At 42.3% G+C, this 18,366-nt stretch overlaps 1 protein-coding gene across 3 annotated transcripts in view; it reads right to left on the bottom strand.

Moving 5' to 3' along the window:
• The window catches only part of Pkp2 (plakophilin 2), a 55,049-nt gene that overhangs the window by 24,356 nt on the left and 12,327 nt on the right, over window positions 1–18,366 (bottom strand). For all 3 annotated transcript variants that reach the window (XM_048452440.3, XM_085684901.2, XM_048452441.3), the window contains exons 4-6: window positions 15,890–16,025; window positions 9,828–10,035; window positions 4,282–4,459 (exon numbers count right to left, since the gene is read on the bottom strand). In XM_048452440.3, the coding sequence (XP_048308397.2) occupies window positions 4,282–4,459; window positions 9,828–10,035; window positions 15,890–16,025 (522 nt within the window). The remainder of the gene's footprint in view (window positions 1–4,281; window positions 4,460–9,827; window positions 10,036–15,889; window positions 16,026–18,366) is intronic.

Raw genomic sequence — 18,366 nt, 5'->3', positions numbered from 1 at the left:
GTAGTCCAGGGCGAGACGGATTCACAGCGAATTCGAGCGGAGAAGACATACAGTGACAAAGGCAAAGACGAATAAACAGCTGATGACACACGCTGCAGGGGGTGTGTGGAGGGCCTCATTCCACGCTGGTGGGATCGCAGGGGGTGTGTGGAGGGCCTCATTCCACGCTGGTGGGATCGCGGGGGTGTGTGGAGGGGGCCCTCATTCCACGCTGGTGGGATCGCAGGGGGTGTGTGGAGGGCCTCATTCCACGCTGGTGGGATCGCGGGGGTGTGTGGAGGGGGCCCTCATTCTACGCTGGTGGGATCGCAGGGGGTGTGTGGAGGGCCTCATTCCACGCTGGTGGGATCGCAGGGGGTGTGTGGAGGGCCCTCATTCCACGCTGGTGGGATCACAGGGGGTGTGTGGAGGGGGCCCTCATTCCACGCTGGTGGGATCGCAGACTGGTGCAGACACTACAGAAACCAGTGTAGGAGTCATCCCAGAGCAGAACCTACCACTGAGGCAGCTATAAACACACCTTGGCATACGGATATCCTACCCCACAGACAAGAATTTACTCACTGCGATGCCATCACAACAGCACTGGAAATGACGCAAATGTCCTTCAGCCTATGAATGGACACTGAAAAGGTAGTAACATACACTCGAGCACTATTTAGATGTAGAGAGAATGAAATCAGCAACCTTGCAGGTAAATGGATGGAACCAGAGAAGATCAGGTGAGGTAGCCCAGACCCATAAAGAAAAATGTTCACGTTTTCTGTCACTGGGGGCTCCCAGCCCCTGTTTTCAGATGTAGTACATAGTCTGGAAGAGTTGCAGAAACTGGGAAAGTTAAACGGGACCACGGGCAGGATGGGGCGTCAGGATGTAGAGAGAGCAGTGGGAGGACACATGATGGTGTGAACAGGAAAATGGGAAAGGGGGTCTTTAAAGAGGGTGAGGGAGGAGCGGAAAGGAGAATAGTGAGCTACAATTAGTCTGAAAGGAGAAATCGGGAAGGAGGGAGGTAAACTAGCAGTATGGATGGCTGAAAGAGCCACATGAAATTCTGTATATATATTTACATATGCACATTACTTTTAATGAACTTTTCTCTTCTGGGCTGCCAATGCTCCCTCTTAGAGCAAAATACCATCTAATAAAACTCCTAATACAAGACATGAGAAGTCCTCCTTTTAGTTGATAGTCATGGTTGTTTGAAAGACTCCCAAAACATATAGCCTACTGCCATTGCCCTTGATTGTCATTCAGGGGTGGGAGCAAGTTCCTACTGCTGAAAACATTAAGGCCTTCAAAAACAGGACACAGAGACCCTTGAGCTTGAATTTACCTGAATGCCTGCTCTTTGACTGGCTTTCATGGTACCAGAAAGCACTATAAAAGCTTCTAAAGGAGGGAGGCAACCAAAAGTCCTACCCAGCTATGATGCCCATGAACCACACCAATGGCAGTATGGCACAATAACCCTACAGGAGCAGTAGAGGCACACACACCTTGGTAGTAACCAACAGCTCTCTAATTAGTCTTAAGATCTGGTCAACAAGAGGGAAAACATGCCTGCTACTGGCAACCCAGCCCATCACCCAGGGCTAGTGAAGTCATGGATCTTGGAGACGAACCTACAACCACGACTTTACTAAAGCATAAAGCAGCACAGTCCTTATCAACAATCTAGCAACATTTGTCCTTCCACCCACAGGCAGCTGTAGTCTTCACTCCTCATGAAGGAAACTCTCTTTGCAACAGACAGAGACCACTACAGAAAATTGCAACCAATCAAAATACAGTCATGATCTCAGTACCAATGGATGTGTTAATAAAACACCACAGCATCTAAAGGTCAGGGAACATTGTGGAATTGGGTGAGGAAAGATTGTAAGAGCCAGAGGATCAGGGAGTTTGTTCTGAGATTGTGTTTCTAGTAATAACAGAAGCTACACCCATAAATTCTCATCAACATGACTATCGAAACATGAGGGGAACAAGGACAACAACAGACATGCCAACAAGGATGTGGGGAAGTTCAAAGGCTTTAACCACGCAGAAAGAACAACAAGCAACTAAGACATGTTGAGAACAGGAAACACATTCTTCCAGGGAAGAGCATACTCAACTGATAACCCAACACCAGTCAGCCCTGAAAACATACTTGAAGTAACATTATACAGACAGAGTGGGTTGGTAAAAACACGCATATACATATGCAATGACAAGTATTAAAAAAGAGGTCATTAATTTGAAAGAAGACAAAGAGGAGTATTTGGAGAAAAGGAAAGGTAGAAATGTTACAAAATTTATATAAAATATATAATAATTTTATATGAAAATATTATATAAAAATTTTAAAAGGCTTAAAAGGGGGCATGGTTTTAAAGGGGTTTCTCCTTTAAATAGGGAGAGGAACACTGAGGTGTCATAATACCTTTTTAAAAATTATCTGTTTTTTTTGAAAAAGGATGCTTATGGAGAAATATGGCCATACTGCCTATCTATTTTCTGATGTTAAATTAACCAACTTCTGCAAACCAAGTATGCAAGTAATCATCTGCAGCAGCTTCAGACATGGGGTACAGGGTGCATCAGCTACAGACATGGGGTACAGGGTGCATCAGCTACAGACATGGGGTACAGGGTGCATCAGCTACAGACATGGGGTACACAGTGCATCAGCTACAGACATGGGGTATAGGGTGCATCAGCTACAGACATGGGGTACAGGGTGCATCAGCTACAGACATGGGGTACACAGTGCATCAGCTACAGACATGGGGTACAGGGTGCATCAGCTACAGACATGGGGTACAGGGTGCATCAGCTACAGACATGGGGTACAGGGTGCATCAGCTACAGACATGGGGTACAGGGTGCATCAGCTACAGACATGGGGTACACAGTGCATCAGCTACAGATATGGGGTACACAGTGCATCAGCTACAGACATGGGGTACACAGTGCATCAGCTACAAACATGGGGTACAGGGTGCATCAGCTGCAGACATGGGGTACACAGTGCATCAGCTACAGACATGGGGTACAGGGTGCAGCAGCTGCAGACATGGGGTACAGGGTGTACAGCTATCACTTTCTTCATGGAAACACTCTCATTAGGGCTGGTTTGTAACTACAGCATAATGTCCCTCAGTTGAATGAAATGTCAATAATCACTTGCTAGCTCAGTACTCAGTTGTCTCCCTTTACCGATTTGGATTTTACCACGGTTAGTCTAGTATCATCTTCTCAATGTAACTTTCCTGCTACTACTATATTTTTCATCTCTGACTCAGTGGATTTAACATGGGACACCAGTTAATTTTGCTGACAAAGAAAACCTAGCTCCTCCCTATCACTCCCAGTGACTGCAGCCTGTCCTTAGACGACGTTCCCAGCCTCTGTTTGATGATTTTCTGCTACTGCACACTTCACACGCTGAGGGTTCCTGCAGCCTGAGGGACTGTGCATGCTAAGCGAGACTCTATCCTGAGCCCCAGCCCTTCGCTCTTGTCAGATCTCACCATTGCCCCGTCTTCTACATACTTCATTTGTGGACACATTCTGTTCAAATGTTTATGATGACTCTTTTTGTCACGGTGCCTTATTTTACTATTTCATTTAAGCAGAGATTGAGGAAATTTATTAGTAATTCTTTGTATAATCCCCAGTAGTGAACACGATGCTTTAAATAAAAGTGATATTTGATATTGTATTTGGCAGGTTTTATGTCATCTTAACAAGCTAGAGTCACCGGAGAGGAGGGAGCCTCAACTGAGAAAACGCCTCCAAAGGATCAGGCCGTAGGCAAGCCTGTAGGGCATCTTCTTAATTAGTGATTGATGAGGGAGGGCCCAGTCCACTGTGAGTGGTACCATGCCTGGGCTGGTGGTCCTGGGTTCTGAGAGAAATCAGGTTGAACAACCCAGTAAGCAGCCCTTCCATAGCTTCTGCATCAGCACCTGCCTCCAGGTTCCTGCCCTGATTGCGTTCTATGACATGTGGAAATGTAAGCAAGTAAACCCTTTCCTCCCCAACTTGCTTTTGGTCATGGTGTTTCATCCCAGCAGTGGTAACCTGACTAAGACAGGTAAATATTAGTGTGATTAACTAGACAGAAATATCTTACTAAATTTCCCCAGTTAACACCTAAGCAGAGTCTGTCAGAACTAAACTATGTAATTACAGAAAGATCCAAAATAGAATACATTTTGATTTCTCTTTGGGTGCCTAATTTGATTATACCTTCTACCTGAAGGGGTGGGTGGGGGCACAAGGTGGCATTACCTTAGGCATCCAGTGACATTGTAGAATATATCAAAATCCAGCAGGCCATTTGCTTTGGGGTAGTCTCCTTCAGGCCACCCCGAGAAGGGGATGACGACACTCTCTGTCAGGGTGAGCAAGGCTTCTGTTATCATGAGATGCTTGAGCTTGTCGTTAGAGGACAAGTTCCAGAGCAGACCTAGGAAAACAACAACAATGAGAACAGTGCTCAACCCTCAAGACCAGGCCACCAGCTTCAGGACTATGAATGGGTACTTAAAGCAGGGAGCAGGGTGTTGACCTGTTTGGATGCTAACAGAAATGGATTCCTAAGACGATTATCATGTAATATGCAAAATCATGCAGGTTCAAATTAACCAGAAGTGCTAATGGAATAGTATGAATTTGAAACATCCCCTACAGGATCATGTTTTGAAGCTCACCTCCCATTTCGGGAGGCTGGCTGGAGGAAGTAGGTCACTGGGGCAGGTCATTAGTGGATTATTATCTCTTGTGCCTTCCTTGCTCTGTGTTTTCCACCATGTGAAGAAGCAGCTTCATGACTCCATTCTCATCACGAAGGACTATACCTCTTGATGCTCTGAGCCCAAATAAACTCCCTTAAGTTACTTTTGTTTGCTATATAAGACAAGTAACCAATGCCTACTGAAGCTTTTATTGCTATTTATTTTACAGAGCCTACCACCAAGCTGACCTCACTGGGATAACATATTCTGGGTTCACCAACATAGATCTGAGAAATAGCTGTCCTGTAACTACTATTTCAAAGGTTTAAAGGATTTTTTTCTTTCCATGAAACAGAGGGGGTCAAGCAATGTTCCTCACGGCTGCTCCTCACTATCTGTGAACTTGACCCACTATTTTCTGTCCCATTCATGGAAGGAGTACCTGAAGAATGTTTCTATTCCACTGTAGTAGGCTGATCTACACTCCAGGTAATGCTTGAATTGCTCTCAGTGATGGAATGTGTGCCCTTTGCTAAACACCGTCTATGTCTTTTAGAGCCCCGCAGTGAGAGACAAAGAGCACTGCATCCTCTCTCTCCACAGCGTTACGGTCAACTGCTATTTTCACTTTCCCCTTGATGCTATTACTGAAGGGAAAGATTGGCTAGTCAACCAGGAAAAAATTAAAATAATAAGTACCAGGTTATTCAGCGCATTTACACATAGAAACTGGGACTTGGTGCTGAAAGACAACAGAAAATCACATATACATGTAAGATCTTAAAAAATGTAGCTCTGATACCCAAATACTTCTCAGTGGAGGAACTGGAATGTTTGTTGTGACAATGGTTCTGCCCATGTGTAACATTGGGTCGCTCTTTTGTTCCCCAAAAGTTTGCTCCAACTCACTACCATCCAGGAAAGGGTACAGGGAGGCCCAAAAAGAGAAGGGTGATTCTTCCTTTCCTATCTTATGCTCCTCCATCCTCCCAGTCAGTAATTCCTACTTCTTAAATGCACTGCACGGAAAGCATAGATATACAGGGTATCTACTTTATGATAGGTGGTGCCATCCCCCTTGATTTTAATGACTGAATTAATGGTATATGTAGTTAAAGCTTTGTAATTATGTGATATGATGTGTTCAATCAGTTAAAATACATTAGGCCTAATGTTTCAGGCTTAAACAGTTTGCTTTGGTTGTGTATAATAGTTAAGCTTTGAAACAGCAACCAGATTTTCACGCAGCCTACACATAGTTTCCATTAGAAATGATCACGGTAGGACTGATGTCTGCTGAGAACAGGATTTCTGGACTGCAGGAAGTCTTTTCCTGATCAAACTAGTATGTGGGGTTAGTCGGGAGCAGTGTCTCAGCCGTGGGTGCTGCAATACAATGGCTCCGTCCCTCTCACTTCATCTTAAGAGGCCCTGGAAGGGGGACAGAGAGAATAAAACTCAGAAGGTAGTTGGAGACAATGTAAAGGCAGGCCTGACGTTGAGTTTTGGTTACTAAGCTACAAAAGAAAAGAGCAGAGAAACAGGGGAGAAAGTGAGAGAGAAGGGCGGGGGTGGGGGAGCGCAGATGAACTGGACTTCCTTGAGTTCAAAATAAGCAAACAAATCAACAAGCTTCTCTTCCTGCCAGTGGCTTAAAAAATTCATACACAATGAAGTTTCCTCTTTCTACAAAGAACCACACAAAGCACTCATAGTACATCTTACATAAAAACCAAAGAGGATTACTTTAAACAAAGAGAATGGAATTTTCCTTTAACAGTCAATATATATTCTTTTTAGCTTGACATGCTACTTTATTTCTACAGAAGTATATAATTTAGGAAGTTTTGATGTAATTTAAAATATTAATATAGGATAATGTATCACTAGGTCATGGCCACCAAATTTCTGGATGACATGACACCAGAGAAAAGTGTTCTTTGGAGATACAGTTATGCACATACCCGTCTGGACATGCTCACGCAAACTCAGCAATCGACTAGAAACAGGGTAAGTACTTAGCACAAAGCTTAAAGATGTTAGGGTTACTATACCTAGGGATCCAGTCACTAAAGAAAGGCTGAATTAAATGGATGAATACCCTCTGTGGGTACATGAGGCAAAGCCAGAATCACCAGCTGAAATTTTAAGGAGGGAAAGTTTGGGGACCACTCTGTAGAAACCAGAAAGACCCACTTAAAAGATCCAGATTTAGAACTGGGGTCAGTAAAAAAAATTAGCTCACTTCTTGCTGAAATGTTAAGAAGGATTTTTATCCCTTCGTTATTGTTAGACTGCAAGTTTGTGAAGATGACAGAGCTGAATCTGGGCCACACTCCAAACTTACTGCACCAGAATCTCAAAATGGATTACAGGGATTCATATTTTCAATGTAAGTTCCCGGGGGGGAGCACTTCTATATTAAACATTCTATGAGACTAATTAAGATTTCAATGATGGTGGTGAGTTGGGAGCCAAATTATCTTGAGTCATCTTTAGTCCCTGTAATAGCCTGCTATTAACTATTGTGGATGGCCTAAAATCCCAGAGGCTTAGTTAAAATCCTTCTGGAGTATACAAATAGACCCCAGCTTCTACCAACTCAAAAGACTAAAATGCCATCAAATAGTATCTAAGATTTCCAGAGACTTCTTCACTTAGCTTTAACCTATCTACCTGATGTTTGCACCAATGTATTTAACTAATAACTTCATTTATGGCTTGTTGTTCTGTTAACTATCAAAGTTTCATGAAATCATTACTACATTGGAGCATTTGAGTAACATAAATCTGGGTCCCAGGACATGTCAGAAAAAACTATTTCTCACTCCCTTCGGGAAGGAGCCATGCTTTTGTGTGGACAATTAAGAAATTTTTTCTAGCTGAGTGGTGGTGGTGCACACCTTTAATCCCAGTACTTGGGAGGCAGAGGCAGGGAAATCTCTGTGTTCAAGGACTGCCAGGGATACATGGAGAAACCCTATCTTGAAAAATAAAAAGAAGAAAGAAAGGAAGGAAGGAAGGAAGGAAGGAAGGAAGAAAGAAAGAAAGAAAAAAAGAAAGAAAGAAAGGAAGAAAGAAAGAAAGAAAAGGAAGGGAGAGACAGAGGAAGGGAGGGACAGAGGAAGGGAGTGAGGAAGGAAGGAAGGATGGAAAAAAGGAAAATTTCTTGCTGAATCTGATAGCACTTGCTTATAATCCTGACATTCACGAGAACAAGACAAACGTTTAAGGCCCAGGCAAGGCTACCTTACATACCTAGAGAAACAACATGCATTCTTAAAACCCCCAAAATTTTGGCACTAGGAAACCAATGACCTAATGAGAGCAGGGACAATAAAGGGAAGACTCACATCCAGGTTTCTTACTATGTAGCTGTGTCTACGTTAGAGCAACAGCTTCTTTCTGAGGCCTAGAAAGCACTTATTTACCTGTTCGAGAGCTAAAGGAAATAATTTAGAACGATCGGTATCAAATGCCAAAGTTCAGTTCAATTAATACTTAATTAAATGCCCTCCTGTAGGGAAGTCTGGCCTGCACTCCACCCATCAGCTGCGCAGGGCCCTCTAATGCCTGGGTGGTTTCTATAGCACCAGCAGCACAGAACGCGTTTTGGCAGTAGCCTTCTTCCATCTGCACAAGAAAAGGATAGCTTAATGGATTATTTTCCTTGTCCAATTTTCTCTGCTACTATGTTTCCTAACCCAATTACTAATTCTCAGGTTTCCTTTATGTGACCAGGAGCTGCTCCCATCTCCTCCTCTCCTAGTCACGGCCACTTTGCCAAGAATAACTGTCATTCTCCTTCAAAACACCACTAAGGCCCTTACATCCCTTTAAAGGTCCACAATGAGACAGCCTCCTCCCAAAAGTCTTCTCTGACTATGAAGAGAATGTGCTTGATTTTCCTACGGCTCATTGTTGCCTGAAGAAATGCTGGGTTCTGAAAGGAAAGTTTGGTCTTTTAGCACACAGAGTCTCTGCTCTAGCTGAGTAGACGGAAAAACCAAACAGCTCCCCAGTTCCAGGCACAGAGCCCAACATGGAAGGAGTGCTCTGAATGTGGGCCAAACGAAAGCATCCCTGCTAAGTTCTGTAGATATTTTCATGGAGGTGACGAATGTGAGAGGCATCTTGTAGGAGACACACTGCATGTCGACAGCAGGGCAGCTTGGTGCCACCCTTCATACAGTTTATACTGTTAATACATCAAAGTAAGGGCTAGGTATCCCTAGCTCAGTGCGTACAAGGGCCCAGCAGAGTTAAAAAAAAAACATAAAAATCAAGTATTTTAAGTAGGATATATTGGTAAAATTTTATAGAAAAAAAAATGAAGAGATTTGTCTAGCCGCAAACTTGTCAAGCATGAACTGGGTGTAGGTTCAAGCCCTGATAGTAAAAAAAAAAAGGATTTGCCAGAACACTGGTAACTATTATTATTAATACCTTAAAACCTTTTGATAACTTCATTCTTTGAGCCATAGTATCTTTGACAGAATAACTGAGGTTTAATCCCTCATAATAGCTCAAAATCTAAAACTCTTCTTGGTGATAACTACATTTCAAAATCTCTTGAGTTACGAAGGCTGCAGTAAGCAGAGTCCAGAAAACAGAGAGATAGGAAAAATGGCTCTTTGCATTTTGAACAATTAGAACAATGAACGTTCCTGTACCTCTCCATGGCCCTCCTCTCACAGATCCAGAAAGCGGATTGTTGCATAAACACTGGACGGACAGGCTTCTCATTTTCCTTTAGAAAGCTTGAGATACCTGGGGTAACATACCATCCCCATACATTCTCACACCAGAGCTGGTGATGAGTGAAGCTGAGTAGAATTTCCACACAGTCAACCTCGTCAACTGTTGTTTTTAAAACATTTAGTCATACATGTACAGAGTTTCTAATAAAAATATTAAGCAAAAACTTCATAATATTTTCTCCTTCAGAAGAAAGGAGCTCTGGTTCTGGATATAGGCCACAGTAGCGTGGATCAATGATGCTATTCATCACGTGCTCCAGGAAACTTAAGAAAAACACATGACAGAAAGCACCTGGCTGGGCACTGCCTTGCTGGGCTCGTACTGGTTAGCAGGAAATACCTGTTATTTGCTTTTTTGTCTCCAAGTCTCTGGTTTGCTTCAGCACCTGGAGTAGGCGAGGTACTCCATTTAGTTCAGCTACCTCCAACTTGTTGTCATTGTCTTCAAACACCAAGTTTCTCAAGGCCCCACACACAGCCCGCTGAACATCTTCATTCTGAACTTTGAGCAGCTGCAGCAGCTTAGGGATGCCTCGAAGCTGATTAACCTAGGGAATGAATGAATGTATATATACCCTGCTTAGTAATTTCAATGTGGCATTAAGACATGCAATATCTTAGGGACAGATGTTCGCTGATTATAACTCTTATTAGTTAACAACTATATGTAGCCCAATATGAGACTCGTATCGTACCTGTCCGATAGGATAATCTATCGACGAACTTAAAGAAGAATGGTTAAGTAACAAAGGATGGGTAAAGGGCTAAATAGAGAGAAAAGAATTTGTTACTGAAGACTGGAAAGCAAAAAAACACAGGATAACCTCAGATCTGGAGACGAGAAAAGTTTGATGAAAGGAGGCAAAATTTCACAAATTGCACGAGTACATTTTTCAGAATAAAGTTTTATACTTGATGAAAATGAATAGGAATTACCATCAATGGTAGGAAAAATGCTTTTATTACAGCAATGTTAGCAGCCTTGAAACCTACCTTCAAACCTAGGTCACCATCAATTGCTTAGAGAACTTACAAAAATGACATAAGCTACGTGAGAATTTTAAGTAAAAATTTTATACTTTTTAATGTGCTATTTAAAAACATTTCTTCTACCTATACATTCAAGGAAGAACGTGCTGCCTACTAAGAAGAGACCCACAACTAGGAAGGGAAGAGCAAAACAGACCACACAGCTGAGTATGCTAGTGGATACCTTAGTCCACTACAGCATGTACCCGGAACACGTGTGCCTCACTAGTGCACACCTTAGTCCACTACAGCATGTACCTGGAACACGTGTGCCTCACTAGTGCACACATTGGTCCACTACAGCATGCACCCGGAACACGTGTGCCTCACTAGTGCACACCTTAGTCCACTACAGCATGTACCTGGAACACGTGTGCCTCACTAGTGCACACACTGGTCCACTACAGCATATACCCGGAACACGTGTGCCTCACTAGTGCACACCTTAGTCCACTACAGCATGTACCTGGAACACGTGTGCCTCACTAGTGCACACACTGGCCCATTACAGCATATACCCGGAACACGTGTGCTTCTCTAGTGGAAGCGGAAGGCTAGCAAGCTACAAAATGAGACCCAGTCTCAAAACAAAACAAAACCAAGAACAAAAAACAAAGATAAAATGGAAATAAATGAATTAGATTCATAGATTATGGCAGATGAAAAAAAGCTGCACGGTGAACAATGTCAACGGGAGCAGTGATTTAGTATTTTAGGCTGCAGATACCATAAGAGAAATCAAATGGCAGACGCGTCATCTGGACGGCTGGCTTGTCGTCCGACAGTGTCCTCATCACTGCTCCCATTTACATCTGACTTTTAAATGTCCACGGTGTTTAGTGCAGACCGTGCTCATTTGCATCGTCGTAATGCAGATGCTCTTAGGAGGCCAGCTTTATGACTGACCCTGGGTTTTGCTATCAAATGAGGCACACAGGTACCTGAACGGCCAGTTCGCCCACGACAATGCACCAAGATGTCATTGTCATTCTTAGCATCTTTGTCTCAAACACAAGGGCACTCAAGCGTAAAAGGAACATCTATAAAGTTTTAATCACACATTGACAGTGGAAGAGTTCAATACCCCACTCTCGCCAATACCACATGTCATCTAGGCAAAACCTAAACAGAAATGCTGGAGCTAGCTGACTTTATAAACCAAATGGACCTAATAGATATTTACAGAACTGTTCACCCAAACACAAAAGAATATACCTTATTCTTAGCACCTCATGGAACTTTCTCCAAAACTGACCACATACACATACAAAAAAAAAAAAAAAAAAAAAAAAAAAAAAGAAGAAGAAGAAAAAAGAAAAAAAATTGAAATAAACACCCTGCATCAAATCTGACCAACACTTAAACTGGATATCAACAACAGAAAGAATACAAACCCATTAAAACTGAACACCTCAATACTGAAAGAAAATGGGTCACGGTAGAAATTAAGAAAGAAATTAGAAACATTTTAAGAATTGAATGAAAATGCATATAAAACATACCCAAACTTATGGAACAAAATGAAAGCAGTTCTAATCTAAGAGGAAAGTTCATAGCACTAAGTGCCTACATAAAAAAAATTGGAGAGTTCTCATATTAGTAAGCAAAACTCCAGAAATAACAGACAAAAGGAGTGGAAGGCAAGAAACAATCAAACTCAGGAAGACTGAAATCAATAAAATAGGAACAAACAAAATACAAAGGATCAATGAAACAAAGGGCTGTTTTTTTGAGAAAATCAATTAAGATTGACAAACCCTTAGCCAAACTAAAAGGCAGAGAGAGAAGATCCAAATTAACAAAGCTGGAGACAAATAGCAGGGCATTAACAACAGACAGGGAGGAAATCCAGAGATCCAAGGACATACTTTAAAGACCTGTACTCCTAATAGGAAAATCAAATAGAAATGGATAGTTTTCCTAGTATATATCACTTACCAAAGTTAAAGTAATATCAGATAAGCAATTTTAACAGTTCTATACCTCCCAGTGAAACAAAGCAGTAATTAAGAGTTTTCCAACCAAAGCAAACAAACAAACAAAAACAAACAAACAAACCCAGGGCCAGATGGTTTTAGTAAAGAATTCTACCAGACTTTCAAGGAAAAATTAAAGCCAATACTTCTCTAGTTAGTCTACAAAATATAAAGAATATACAAAGAATTCTACAAAACTCTACAGAATGGACATTGCCCAATTCATTTTATGAGTCCACAGTTACTCTGATTACTCAACCACATAAAGACTCAAAAAAAGAAAGATAATTACAGAGCAATTTCCCTTATGAATACAGGCACAAAAATTCTCAATAAAATACTTGCAAACAGAATCTAAGAACACATCAAAAAGATTATAAATTGATAAATGTAACCCACGATATAAACAAACAAAGAAAAAAAATCAAATGACCATCTCCTTAGGTGCAAAAAAGGCATAAGAAAAAAAAAAAACACTCCTTCATGATAAAAGTCCTGGATAGATTACGGGTACAAGGGACATATCTAAACATAATAAAGGCAATTTATAATAAGCCCATAGTTATCATCAATGTAAATTGTGAGAAACTTGAAGAATTTCCGCTAAAATCAGGAACAAAACAAGTTTGTGCGCTCTCTCCATGCCTTGTCAGAATAGTACTTGAAGTTCTAGCTTTATTGCTAGAGCCATAAAAGAACTGAAGGAGATCAAGGTGATATAAAGTAGAAAGGAAGAAATTAACGTATTTTATTTTCAGATAATGACAGTATACAGAAGTGGCTCTAAAAATTCCACTGGGAAACTCCTACAGCTGATAAACACTTTGAGCAAAGTAGCTGGATACAAAATTAACACACAAAATTCAGTAGCTCTCCTCCTATATAACAATAACAAACATCATGCGAAAGAAATCAGGAAACACCTTCCATAATAACCTTAAAATAGAAATATCTTGGGGGTAACTCTAACCAAGCAAGAGAAAAGTCTTGTATGATAAATATTTTAAGACACTGAAGAAAGAAATTGAAATAGACTTCAGAAAATGGAAAGATCTCTCATGTTCATAGACCAGTAGACTTTATATAGTAAAAATGGTCACGCTACCAAAAGCAATGTACAGATTCACTGAAATCCCCCTCAAAATTCCAAAGCATTTTTTCATAGAACTTAAAAAGACAATTTTCAGCTTCATATGGAAACAAAAAAAAGGAAAAAAGGCCAGGTTGGCTAAAATAATTCTGAAAAATGAAAGAACTGCTGGAATTATCACATCCCCAATCTCAAATTTTACTGCAGAGTTACAGTGATAAAAACAGAATGATACTGGCAAAGAAACAGACATGTTGATGAACTTAACTGTACTAAAGATCCAGAAAAAGTTCACATACCTATGAACACCTGATTTTTGATAAAGAAGCCATAGATACACCCAGGGAAAAAAGACACCATCTTCAAAAATTAGTGCTGGTCAAACTGGATGGCTGCACACAGCAAACTCCAAATATATCAATACTTATCACCCTGCACAAAATTCAACTCCAAATGGATCAAAGATCTCAACTTAAGACCAAATATACTGAATTGGATAGAAGAGAAATTGAAGAATAGTCTGGAACACATGGCACAGGAAAAGACTTTCTGCATAGAACACCATTAGCACAGGTACTATACTAAGCACAACAATTAACAAATAGGAACTCATGACACAGAAAAGCTTCTGTAAAGCAATGGACACTATCATTTGAACAAATGGCAGGCTACCAAGTGGAAAAAGATTTGTACTACCTATATATTGCAATGAGTCTTTCTCTGTCCTGCCAGCCAGCTCCCAAATATATATTATATAATATATTTACATATTAATATCACTTTTATATATATATTATATTAATATCACTTATATGTGGGTGTTGGCTGTTAATTCTTCAATAAGCAGGCTGTAATTCCTATAACCACAGAGGTTAGGTATAGATTAAGGGACTAGGGGTCAGGATGGATCTCCCTAGGAGTGGGAAATAGAATAGATATGGATGGATGGGTGTGGGTGGGTACTGGAACAGGAGGACCAAATAGGATAGGGGAGGGAAGAGGGGGAGAAAAAGAATATGGAGAGTGAAAGCTAAAACTAAGTGCCATTCTAGGGGTCGTATGAAAACCTAACACAGTTGAAGCTTCCTAAAATATATACATAAAGTCATTCTAAATGAAATTGCCAAATAACAGGGAGACAGAGCTCCAACTGGACGTCTCTCATCACCACATGAAGCTTCTAGTGCCAAGAGTGGGTGACATCTCACTGTATTTGTCTTAGCAAGGCTTACTATTGCTGTGATGAAGCCCCACAAACAAAAGCAAGTTGGGGAAGGGCTTATTTCACCCACAGTTCCATATAACAGTTCACAATCAAAGGTGGGGAGGGCAAGAACTCAAGCAGGACAGGAGCAGGAGGCAGGAGCTGATTCAGAGGCCAAGGAGGGGTGCTGCTTACTGCCTTGCTTACTATAGTTTGCTCAGCCTGCTTTCCTATAGAACCCAGGACCACCGGCCCAGGGATGGCACCACCCTCAGAGGGCTGGGCCCACTGCCTTCAATCACTAATTAAGAAAATGCCCTACAGGCTTGCCTACAACCTGATCCTATGAAGGCATTTTCTCAACTGAGGTTCCCTCCTCTCGATGACTTTAGCTGTGTTAACTGATATAAAACTATTCAGCACAGTGTTCCTGGCCAAAGGGATCCCTGGAGAATGCTCTAACAACCCAGGCTATTGAAATGCATATTTACTGCTCTCCACAAATTGACAGTGAGGCCCTATCGCTGAGGACAACACCTACACAACTCACTAAACATGGAGAAGTCAGGGTGCCTACCTAGAACCTTCACCCCTACTGAGTAGCCTTTATGATACTGGGAGGTACCATGCACATTACCAGAGGAGAAAGGTAAACACCAGTCCAGCCACAAACCCTGCAATCTACAATATATGCAGGCATGATAGTGGGCCAAAGCTTGTGGAGGGTAACCAACCAAGACCTGATTTGATTTAAGGCCAAGAACCTGAGACTAGATAGGCCAGGGACCTAGGGGAAAATCAAAAACTACTGTTCTGCTAAAGGAACACAGCAATAAAATTGAGTCCCAATGACATTCTACTATACTCATAGATCAGTACAGCTTAAGATCTCCCTAAATTCACTATGTAGGCAAGAATGAACTTGAGTTTCTGATCTTCCTGTATTCACCCCGAGTGCTAGGATTAAAGTGTGCGCCAGCACTCCTGACTTGCACAGTGTTGGACTGCATGTGCATTAGAAGCACAGTATTAGCTTTGGTGTGCAAGGTCAACACACCATGGGCAGTTTGCTGGATTTGACACGGGGCGTAGAGGATACTCACTCTTTTCCGGGCTTCCGACTTCTGGAAGCTCTCATGCTGTATAAAAGTAGCTGCAGCAGAAATCCTGGGCAGTGGGACGCGGTCTGCATCAAGCATATTCACAGCTCTCTCCAAGGTCATCTCCACGTCTGCATTCCTAAACAAACAGCCACAGACTCGGTGAGAAAGCTAACCATGCCCCCTTGAGTGTCCAGAAGTGACTCAGCTAGTATCAGGAGCAGCTACAGCATCGGCACTCTAACTTTTCCTTCGCCTAAGAACGTCAGCACCAGAAAGCAGAAGGTATCAGGAACTAGCGGCGGAACTTCTCTACTTCTCCTTAGACTGGTCTCTGGGATGTTGTAGAAGAGAGAGACAAAGAGATGTAACTCTCTAAGATAAATAGGTATAGGATGACAGTTATACCATTATGAGCAGTGTCCCTGTGTGGTGGGGGTGTGCAGAGGTGTGGCAGTGACCACGGTGAGCAGTGTGGGGCAAGTCACAAGGTGACCACTGTGAGCAGTGTCCCTGTGTGCTGGGGGTGTGCAGAGGTGAGGCAGTGACCATGGTGAGCAGTGTGGGGCAGGTCACGAGGTATCCACTGTGAGTGATGTCTGTGTAGAGGTGAGTGTGCAGAGGTGAAGCAATGTAATACATTTTCTGTAATATATTTTTATACACAGAAGCTCAGAATATGCCACCTCAAAGTATAAAGTTTTGGCTGCTGTTTATGTCTAGCCGAGAGGCATATCATGAGTATAAAGGTATTTAAAGAAAAGCAGAACACTGCTGGCCTCTATATTGAGAATTACATAATGACCTCATATTTGAAAATATACTTCAGGAGACAATTATACTCAGTTTAAAAAAAGGGGGAGGGCAGGCCAGGGCTAGGGTTCAGCCTGTCATGCACACAGCCCTGTGTTCAATCCCCATCACCAGTGTGGCAGCACAAGCCTATCATCCCCAGTACTTGGGAGGTAGAGGCAGAAGGAGCAGAAGTTCCAGGCCAGTTGGGCTACCAAGTGACACCTCTGGAGGCCACAGAATGGGACTTGATAGACGGGGTTAGGGAGCTAGGTGGGAGATCAGAAAGAACAGCTATTCCCTGATTCCTGTCCTCTAAACCAGGAACTCAAAAAGTGAGCCTTTCAGCTTCAGTTATGACTCTCAGTGTCATTCGGCTGAGGTGAGAGCTTGACGACAGCATGCTTCCCTGGCTTCCATGGCAACACACAGAGACAGAAAATAACAAACACAGCAGGAAGAACACAAAACGCTATTGGTTAGACTATGAGTCACTTTAGAAAGTACCCCCTCATTTTCTGTGTGTGGAATGTCCAACTTACATTCCTGCCCCAGTCTGCCCCAGTCTGGCTCTCCTGACATGAGCACACGGTTACAACTCTGAAGCCATCAGGCTGCTGCAAGTGTCCTCAGAAGAAGGGAAAAGTCACCCGGCCGCCCAAGGTGTGGCAAGAACGCTGGTGTGAAACATGACTCATTCCTATCAGAGCAAAGGTCAGAGACGGACACTTCCGAGAGCACAGCAATAGTCTAAGCTGAAGCAATAAAGCAAGCCTTCAACCGGGAAGTATAATAGGAAGAAGCAAGTGGTAAGGAGACGGGGAGGTGTGAGTCCTCAGCAGCCCTAACTGATGTCTGTCTGCAAGGCATGCTCAATGGGAATAAAAGTAGGGACAAGGAAGATGGCAAACAATGTGGTTGTCATTACACAACAAAAGAACAACTAATTATTTGTCACAAATTATTAATTAAAAATAGGAGATAGAAGTATAAATAAGAACAGCAAACTCTTTGAAGTTCAGAATATGTCACTTCATTGTAAGCAGTTTCGGTTACTATGTCAGGCTGAAGGGCATTTGGAAACAGTGGGTAAGAAAGGAGCCTTGGACCTTCCTGTTCTACTTAAATCAGGCCACAAAACTTCCCAGGAGAAAGACACGTAGCACGGGAGACTAGGGACCAGTCTGAAACAGCCACACAAAGGATTAAAATGACAAATGACATCTATCTTTCTGAGAAGCTCCTGGTCTCTTTCCTCGGCTCACTCTTAACTACCCAAAGCCTCTTCCTCTAGCTATGCACAGTTTGTCTTGGGTTAAAAAGGTACAAGACACAGGGTCCTTTGTGACATACATCCTTTCTACAGACTTCTCCTTTGTATGTTAAAGATGAGGACGTATGATTTCCTACTGTTAAAATAATAATTAGAATAAACATGATGAGGAGGATAGTCAGGGTGACCTGTTCTCTGCTCTCAAACTTGGCTGGTGATCTGCCGGAGATCCACTCTCCCTAGTCTCCCTTTCCTGGTCCCAGGGTGCACTGCTCTGCATTCTTGGAATCATTTGGCACAGAGCTGTTGCTTACAGCACACCCTGCTGATTTTCTCTGTCCCTCTCCTGGACACTCACCCAAGTCATTTGTTTTTTCTCTCTATAGGCTTTACAGCAGCACATGGTACATGGGAA

This window comes from Myodes glareolus, chromosome 2 (genome assembly GCF_982192425.1).
Source record: "Myodes glareolus chromosome 2, mMyoGla1.1, whole genome shotgun sequence".
NCBI classification, from domain to species: Eukaryota; Metazoa; Chordata; class Mammalia; order Rodentia; family Cricetidae; genus Myodes; species Myodes glareolus.
The sequence above is the reverse complement of the archived record's forward strand: the minus strand, read 5'-3'. Positions and strand labels throughout refer to the sequence as shown.